Raw genomic sequence first — 9,516 nt, 5'->3', positions numbered from 1 at the left:
CCCATTAAGTTCTTGGAATTCAGCATTTGGGATCCAAAAGTAAACAATAGCTTGGGCAAGGTCCGAGACAAAAAAAGCAATTTTAGTGGTGGGGCCTGGTTTATACTCTAATGATTACAAATTTTCCTCAGCAGGTTGTAGTGGGAGTGGTTCTCTTGAAAAATTCCAAGAAAAATTCTCTGGACAATCTTACTTGCCTTTGGAGTAGGGCATTGCATATGTGTTTTAGTTTTAGAGGATTCTATAATAGGTTTTATATTTTCCAGATGTCATACCAGGTTTTTAACTTTAGCTGAATAGTTTTTTCTCTTTCCTAAGAGGAAGGTTAAAGACAGAGGGCTGGTCAAGATCCAACAGCTGTTCCGTTCTTATTCTCTTCATTCTCTAGTGGGCTACCACCTGATAAATGTAGCCTTTCAATCTAGACAGTCTTGCTTGGATCTTTGTGGCTGTTTTTAGTTTCCAGTCTTGCTCCTAAATTCCTCCAGTGCATGAATTATGCCAAGAGCCTTAAAAGAGTATTGATTCACCTTGACCCTCTCTATTACCTACCTTAAACCTGTCTGCAACAATATGACATCCAAAGGAGGTAATAGTAAATAATTGTTCACTTTTATCAGCTGGTTTCTCTTTTCATAATACTGAACTATAATATATTCTCCAGATTTCCTTCAGGACTATTAATTTTATGTAGAACAGACTAGTTGTAGCAGACAGTTCCAGACTTTCAAAAACTACTCAGAAAAGGTGATGTACGATTGGAAATTAAGCAGGAAAAAAATCAAATCAAAACATAAACAAACCCTTAATCTCAGAAACTGATCTTTGGTAGCCAATGATTTTAGATATAGAAAACTAGACTTACCAAGCTTAAAAACAGTCCTGCTATTGTTCCCATTACAAAAACTATTCAGTAAACTATGTGTTCAGTTTAGGGGGTTCAGAAGGTCTGCTCACAGTTTGTTTCAATACCTTGCTGGGCTCTGGAGATGAGTCTTTAGCAGTGGAAAACTGCTCTTGAGAATCTTCTAAAACAAACCCATGGTGTTTTGGGTCTGCTAAATTCTAGACTAACAACAGCCTCGTTTTTCCTAACTTTACAATTTAGTTTCATTGGATACCAGGTTGCTAGTTTAATCATAGCACTTTCCAAGAGTCTGAAAATGAAATAGGACTAGGTTTTTCTGTTCTTGACCTAGAAGAACAAGTGACCAGGCTTGCACTGAATTTAAGTAAAGAGACTTGATGAGGATCCCTAATGTGCCAGGTATCTTAACAGGTAAAGGGTTAGACAGAGGAGGCAGTGCAAACAGGTACCGGACACACAGCAATTTGGATAGGTCTACCAGGAAGTTCCTGAGAGCTTTCCAACCCAGCTAGCTACGTGGCAGTGTACCTGGCAGTCCAGACCGAGACTGAGACCAGCACGGCGAAGACTGCACGGCGAAAGCTTTCCCTTAAGGCCTTAGGGTCGTCAGAGACGGCAGAACTTGGATATTTTCAGTAGCCTGCCGCAAAAACGGCATTGCAGGGTTTAGAAAACTTTGAAGTACGCTAAGCACATCTGCCCCCGCCGGAGGCTAACGATAAGAGCTGAACTCTTCAAATGGAAAATGCAATGAGAAAGACCATTACTCGGAGGAAGTTAAAATAGGATAGATAAAGAGTTTAAAAGCGTGTCAAGAGCAAGAACTAAGAGTATGTCTGCATCAGTCACGCCTCCGCTTCCACCACCGGCGGGATCCTAGGAAGAGCTCCTGGGCTGGAGCTGAGTTCATCCACTGGTCCCGGGGTGGGGGTCACTCACGGCGTGTGTGGATGTGGTGCGGGGGGAGGTAGAGGTGGTGGGGGAACGGCAGGAGGAGGGGGACAGCAAAGAGGGGAGACTCTCCACGCGGGCCCCGCCCATGCACGCCGGCCCCGCCCATGCACGCGGGACCCGCCCATGCACGCCGGCCCCGCCCATGCACGCCGGCCCCGCCCATGCACGCTGGCCCCGCCCATGCACGCTGGCCCCGCCCATACACGCTGGCCCGCCCATGCACGCTGGCCCGCCCATGCACGCTGGCTCCGCCTATCCACGCTGGCTCCGCCTATTCACGCTGGTTCCGCCTATCCACGCTGGCTCCGCCTATCCACGCTGGCCCCACCTCCCAGCTCTGATTCACTCCACGTTCGCCCTCCTCCCCACCTTTCACTCTGGTCCCTCCTTCGCTCAACCCCCGCCTCCTCCCTCTGCCCCCGCCTCCATCCTATTTGACCCCGCCCTGTCCCCCATTATGTGCCGCCCCCCGGCTGGCCTGTTGCTATCCGGGTCTGAGAGAAGTAAGGCGGGACTTCCTGTGTTTGAAAAACTTCCGGCGGGAACCGGAAGATGTGGCAATACAAGACTCGGCTCTCACGACCAGCTGGGCGGGAAGGTGAGCTGTGAGTCGGACGGAGCTGCTCTTTGGAGGGCTCGGTTGAAGCCTTGTCCGGGCGCCGGTACTTTTGGGGCCATTAAAAAACGAGTTCAGAGCTCGTATTTGAGAGCAAACAGTGTTTAACAGCGAGACGTTTGATGGCCATCAGCGGTGTGTGCCCGGAAGACCCTCGTGGCTGCGCGTCCCGCCGGGGCGTTCGCCGCCGAGGCCGCCGCTCCCGCCGGGGCTGGCTCGGGGAAGCCGGGCGAGCCTTGAATGTTCTTGTGCCCGACAGAACCTTCATGTCGTGCGTCCCGAGCGTGCTGGGCATCGCGGAGGCCTTGCGCCGGAGAATGAGTAGCAGCTCTGGCCGCCTTCCTCCAGCTGTTCACGCAGCAGCACGCGGTTACTGGCTGTGTGGGGTGGGACAGCGCTAGTCCTGGTGTCGGGGGCTCCGTTCTAGCCCTTTGCCTGCTGCCTTTGCCTTTGTGTAAGCCAGCTCCACCGAGTCTTGATTTATAAAAACCATGCAGCAAAGGCTGCCCCGTCTCCAAGACTTTTTCCAGCTCTTCTGTGTAGATAACTTGGGGGATCTGTGCTGACGTTTGAAGCACTGCTTTTGAGAAGTTGTTCCTTTCTGCCATTCTTGAACTTTCCGTGCTTTCCTGCTATTTTTATTTTTGTGTAGGTTCTAACCGATTTTCACTTTCCTCAGTTTGTAGTGCCTCTTCCCTCAGTAACATCACAGCTCTGTTTAAGTTACTAATTTAGGATATGTTCATGTGCCCACAGATAAGATAGCTTGGAAAGCCGGGCGCCGGTGGCTCACTTCTGTAATCCAGCTCCTCAGGGGGCTGAGATCAGGACCGCAGTTCGAAGCCAGTCCGGGCAGGAAACTCCGTGAGACTCTTAACTACTTAAAAAAGCCGGAAGTGGCGCTGTGGCTCTAGTGGTAGAGCACTCGCTTTGAGCAAAAAAGCTCAGGGACTGCGCAGAAGCCCAGAGTTCAAGCCCCAGGACCGGGAGGGGAGGGGCGGGGGGAAAGATAGCTTGGAAGAAGGAATTATTAGATCACTAAAGATTAAGAATCTTCTTATGTGCCACCACCTTTTCAAGAAATTAGTGAATGTTATATATGTGATTGCCTAACAGTGATGGAAAATAAATGTATATTCCCCTATAAAGACTGTGCTTGTATATGTTATGTTTATTTTATAAATTCTTAAACGAGCAGCCATTAAAGGTTAGGCTCTGGGATACTAAGGCAAATGTTTCTTTATAGTGTTTACTGCATGGAGGAGATTCTGACATAAAACAAAGGTATAATCTAAAATATGTTGCACAAATTTTATGAAGGAACAAAGATAGGCCCCTTTTTAAAGTATAGATACCCATTTTAGGTCTATGTTGAGATTTAAGGTATGAGATGTAGCCAGACATTCAATTAAGAGGAGAGTGCTTTCAGTTAGAGTGTACCTGAGGTGGGAAAGAATCATGCTTGTTACTGAGACTGAAAGAGTGTCACAGGAGCTGAGGAGCTACAGCAAGGAATAAAAGTGATTAGAAAAGAAAAGGAAGGAGTGGTCATTCCTGCAGAGATCTATGGTTTTATTCTTAAGAAGAGAAAATGGAAGGTCACTGAATGTTTTTAAAATAATTTTCTAAATTATCTCTTAGGTTACTATGTGGAGAATGAAGTGTAGAGGCAAGACTGGAAGCAGAGAGGGCAGGCAAAAGATATTATAATATTCTAGATGAGAGATGCAGATTGCTACTGTTTGAAATATGTCCTCCAAAAGTTTTTGTGTTGGTAACTTCATCTCCAAATTTATTTATGTGTTGTATTTGGAAGTAGGACCTTTGGGAAGCAATTAAGGTTGCATGAAGTCCTGAGGCATGACCCCATGATATTAGAAGAAGCAAAACCTGAGCTGGAAAGCTCTCTGTAGCCTTTTGCCATGAGCTAACTCAGCAAGAAGGCATACTTGCCAGCCTGCAGAATTGTGAAAATTTCTTTCTTCGTAAATTATCCAATTTGATATCCGTTAAGGCAACAGAAAACAGACTCGGATGAGGACCCATTGGTGATCAAAATGATTTATTATATTTTAGAAGAAGAATTTTTGTGACTTAGTAATAGACTAGATATGGGAGATGAAAACGAAGCAAAAAAAGATTTGTAATGTTCTGGTTTAGAAAATGGAACTTTAGAGGATGATGGTTATGTCATCTTGTAGTAATGTATATACATCATGTCAAAACTGATCATATTGAACACTTTAGACATGAAGTGTATTACATCAATTATATCTCTGAAGTTGTTTAAATTTTTCAGAGTGGCTTAGTAAAAGGTGCCATTTATTGATGTGGGGGAAAAATGGTGTAGTAATGGGCTCTAGGACAAAAACTAGTTATTGAAGGAGTTGCATTGTGGATGGTTAAATTAAATTTTAGGTAACCATGAGCCATCTAAATAATTTCAGAGGCAGGCAGTTTATTAGATCTGAATCTTATGTGAAAGGTTGGGATGGAGAGAGTTAGAATTGTTAGTAAATAGAACACATAGGCATACTCGTGCTGTGATGTTGGATGCTGAGAAGCATAATGATAGGTAAATAGGGTCCATAAATTGTATCAATTTTTTCATGTAGCTTTCTTGGTTTGTATAAGTACACTATGGTGTCTTCTCAATGGCAGACTTAGAATGTATCCCTGTTAAGGGACACATGGCTATTTAGAACATGGAATGGGCAAGATTTTAGTCTAACAAGCTTTATGACATAAAGTAACACATGGGAGGAGTGTGAGAATACCTGGCACAGATAATTTTTCATAAATAACTTCTAGCTTCTATGTATGCTCTTAAAAGTAGGCTTGAGCCAGCCGCCAGTGGCTCACGCCTGTAATCCTAGCTACTCAGGAGGCTGAGATCTGAGGATCACGGTTCAAAGCCAGCCCAGACAGGAAAGTCGGTGAAACTCTTATTTCCAATAAACCATCAGAAAACCAGAAGTGGCGCTGTAGCTCAAGTGGTAGAGTGCTAGCCTTGAGCTGAAGAGCTGAGGGACAGTGCTCAGGCCCAGAGTTCAAACCCCATGACCAACCCCCTCCCCCCAAAAAAAAATTGGCCTATGGTTTTCTTGAAGATTCTTCCTTCCCATCTTTTTTTTTCCTGCATCACCATTGTCTGAGGGTAACCAAAATTGTAGAAAGTGAAACTGAAGAAGGGAGATAGACTGTACATGGTATCTTCAGGTGTTGGGAATGGTTATAAGGTGTTTGACAGGAGCTTAGCACCTTTTGAAGTCTTTCTTTTTCATGTAAGATAAGAATCCTACTAGTGGTGGTTTGAGATTTTAGTGGAAGTATAAAATTGGGTGCTCTATGCCTAGCATTGTCTGTATTGTTCCCATGTGTGCACATATATGTACTCTGATGTAGTTGTACATATGTAGTTGAATAATGTAGTTATATGTAGTCTTCATGTAGTCTGTTGGCTCTATTTTAACTTTCTCTGGAGAATAAACTTTCAGACTTTTTCCCTCCTACAGGAGGTACCTAATATTATGTAAGGTAGGATTCCAAGAACTCTTCCTTTATGTTGGATAGCTTATATTTAGCACCAGCCCCTTATCTTTGATCCCCAAAATATATATAACTGCTTTTGTGGGTTTTTGGTGAATTGGTTTGGTTCTCCAATACTGCCACTGCCTGCTTAGGATTTTAATTTTAATATCTGTCAGTCTTTTTAGCGTTGGATTTTGTGTGAGTGTGTGTGCGTTCATACCCCAATACTGGGCTTGAATTTAGGACTTTGTGCTCTTGTTTTTTTTCTGCTCATGACTCGCACTCGGTGAATTAGAGATAGGAGTCTCAAGGTCTTTTCTGCTTGGGCTGGCTTGGAACTATGATCCTTAGATCTTAGCTACTTGAGTAGCTAGGATTATAGACATGAATCACTGGTGCTTGGTATGGCTTTGGAATTTTGAGCTAATGCCTAGGAGAATATATTCCCTCATCCTAATCAAGATTATAATCTTTGTTTATTTGTAGTACTTTGATTTGTTTTTGTTTTTGCTTTAGTTTAAAATTATTTGTTATTGTGGGAAACTTTTTTTTTGGGTCCGGTCATGGGGCCTGAACTCTGGGCCTGGGCGCTGTCCCTCAGCTCTTCAGCTCAAGGCTAGCGCTCTACCACTTGAGCCACAGCACCATTTCCGGCTTTTTTCTTTTTGCTTATGTGGTGCTGAGGAATTGAACCCAGGGCCTCAGGCATGCAAGTCAAGCGCTCTACCACTGAGCCACCTTCCCAGCCCCTGTGGGAAACATTTTTATTCATGATCTGCAAGTGGAAATTAAATACTTGTTTTCCTTCAGAGGAATACAATCAGGGTCAAAACATTTTCAGAATAATCCTGACGGTTTGAATTGCCTACCAAACATGAACATCCTCTGTTTTACCATGTTTCTGTTATAGTAAAATACACAAAACACAGAAATCATGGGATTAATACCTAGAACTACTTACTTGAGGAAGGATGACCTACATGGCCATAAAAACCTATACAAGAGAGTGCAGAAAATGTGAAAGGTTTTCCTGTCTTCTTCCTGGATACTGTTGTCCTTTAGTTCATCTAGTCCTTCTAGCACAGCTCTGCCTTGTGGTTTTGTACTTAAAGACTGAGTTGAGCTGTAGCTACTTGGAAAACATGTTCAAGTTTGTGACAACCTTTTTAATAGTTCTTCAAGGTATTACTTCCCCTTCTAAGTAGATGGTAGAACCAGAGACTTTATGCTTAATGTATGACTGGTTTGGGAACTTGTCTAAAGGGTTTCAAGCATGTCATCATGTAAGGGAATTTTTATGGTCTGACACACATTCTTGAGATAATAAGCCTTACCAGTTCAAGTAAATCTGTTTACTTCTTGTAATTGGTGATTGCTCTTTTTTTTTTTTTTTTTTTGAGTACCAGATATTGACCTTAGTCCTTACGTTATTGTTTGTTTTTCTTACTCAGCTAGCATTCTACTACTTGAGCTATGCCTCTAGATTTTTTTTGGGGGGGAGGGGGCTGGTTAATTTAAGATGGAGTCTTGAAGACTCATCTCTCTTATCTGGCTTTGAACTGTTATCCTTTAGGTCTCAGTCTCCTGAGTAGCTGGGATTGTAGCTGTAAACCACTGGTACCCAGTAATTAGTGTCATATTTTACTGCTAACTATGTAGAAATGACTTTATTATATGTTGTGAAAAGTTAGAAGTTTTTTTGTCTTTGAGATATAGTTAATAAGTACTTTGCACTTTGCTAATTGATAGTATATAATTCTAAGAAACTAAGAATTGTTACCCATAGGAATTTTTATTTTTGAACATATGGTTCAAGTTCATACGGCATGTGAAAATGTTGATTTTTTTTTTTTTTGAAAGAGGTTTCAGTATGTAGGTCTGGTTGGCCTTGAACTCATGATTCTTCTATCTCAGCCTTAGTAGTGATATTAGAAGCATGTACCACTATGCCTGGTTTAGCTGTTCTTGTACTCAGCAGTTACAGAGCAGGGGAGTTTAGAGTTTGGACTTTTAAATAAGCCACTCTTTTTTTTTCTCCCTTTCATGGCAGCAATTTGTAGCTATGGAACAATTGGCAAGTTTTTGAATGCCACATCATTTTATAGCCAAATGAAGTGACTAGACTATTCAAGTCACACTGACTTCCTATTCCATTTCTTTCAGATGTCATCATTGCCAAGAAGAGCAAAAGCACAAGTCCAGACTTCAGTATCCAAAGATGATTTTTCTTACATCTCTGATTTGTAAGCATATTGGTTTAATATGGTGGTGGTGGTGGAGAATGAATGAATGTTTTAAGAGCATTCTGTCACTTACAAACTTAAGTCATTTGGGTGGAAGAAATTTGTATTTTTTTCATTCATTCGTACAATAAATGTTGATTGAATTCATTCTGTGTTCCAGGCTTTGTCTAACATGGTTAAGGAAAGAGAAAGTAACTAACTAAATATACAATATATATAGAATGTATAACATAAATATACTATGTAACATTCTACCATTTAAAAGTTGGGGAAAAAGAGAAGGGAGTCACAAGAACTAAGGAGAAACTTTAAGAACATAGGAGGAAAACCAGGAGAGTGGAATTTCTAAAAGGCTTTAGGATATGCTCTGAGAGGTGTAAGCCAGATGTGGCCCAGGGCTCGCCTGATGAAGAATGACTAGCTGCTCAGAACTGTTTCATGTAACAATATGATTCTATTGGTTGTGTTTTCTTCATAATAATGAAAAACACTTTCTATGGCACTTAACGTTAAATTGTGTTTATCAGCACTCTTGCTTGGAGGTAATGGAAAGATGTCATCCTGCTAAATGGGCAGTAGAAAGGAACCTGGGTTTTCTAATTCCTTGGTTTTCTCATTCCGTTTCCTTTGGAATCAACAGTTCTTGTGTTCTCATGATTTTGCTGGTGTTTGTATTAGTATCCACTTGTGAAGAAAACTCACTTACAGGATATCAGTGGTTTAGCTTGTCATAATTACACTTTCCTGGCGCACAATTTAGCTAAGAAGTTATGTAATAAGATTTTTGCCTCCAAGCAAAAAAAAAAAACGCAGACATTTACATTCTGTAGTCTCAGTGAGGGAAGCTGTTATTCTTCCCAGTACTGTCTTCTTACATTAGGTAAAAATAGAATTACTGAGTGGGCAGGAGGACCATGTTCTTTCAACAGACTTTAGTATGGATGATTTTTCTCTGCTCTTGATGTGAGTTTGAGTTTTAGTTGTTAGAAAAGTACAGTAACTGAACCTGATCCAGTCTAATAAGGGCACAAATCCATTCTGTGAAAAAAGAGTAGTGTAACAGTCAGAAGGATCTAGAAATGACTTTCTGCTTAATTTGGGATGTTTGTAGGGCTGTTTACTACGCCTTTCATTGAATCAAATAATCTAATAAAATTTGTATGAATTTGATCAGCACATTGGAAATTACTTAAGTGTTTAAGTTAAAATGGAAAAGTCTACATTGACTGGTAGGGTACTTAAGGTAATAAATGACCTCTTCTGTTATAAAGTGGTATGTACGTTGTATTTGTTTGTCAAGTGAG

The 9,516-nt window shown here is 41.8% G+C and overlaps 1 protein-coding gene across 2 annotated transcripts in view; it reads left to right on the top strand.

Moving 5' to 3' along the window:
* Positions 1-2,308: 2,308 nt before the first annotated feature.
* Positions 2,309-9,516, top strand: part of Srbd1 (S1 RNA binding domain 1) — a 192,486-nt gene continuing 185,278 nt past the window's right edge. The window contains exons 1-2 of one of the 2 annotated variants that reach the window (XM_070025511.1): positions 2,309-2,420; positions 8,133-8,212. In XM_070025511.1, coding sequence (XP_069881612.1) covers positions 8,133-8,212 — 80 coding nt within the window. In that variant the 5' untranslated portion in view covers positions 2,309-2,420. Of the gene's footprint in view, positions 2,421-2,881; positions 2,893-8,132; positions 8,213-9,516 lie in introns of those variants that run through there. The other variant, XM_070025512.1, reaches the window with a different exon arrangement.

The sequence above is a fragment of the Dipodomys merriami genome, unplaced genomic scaffold (assembly GCF_024711535.1).
Source record: "Dipodomys merriami isolate MVZ:Mamm:240054 unplaced genomic scaffold, mDipMer1.0.p SCAF_17, whole genome shotgun sequence".
NCBI classification, from domain to species: domain Eukaryota; kingdom Metazoa; phylum Chordata; class Mammalia; order Rodentia; family Heteromyidae; genus Dipodomys; species Dipodomys merriami.
This window is presented reverse-complemented; position numbering and strand designations above follow the sequence as displayed.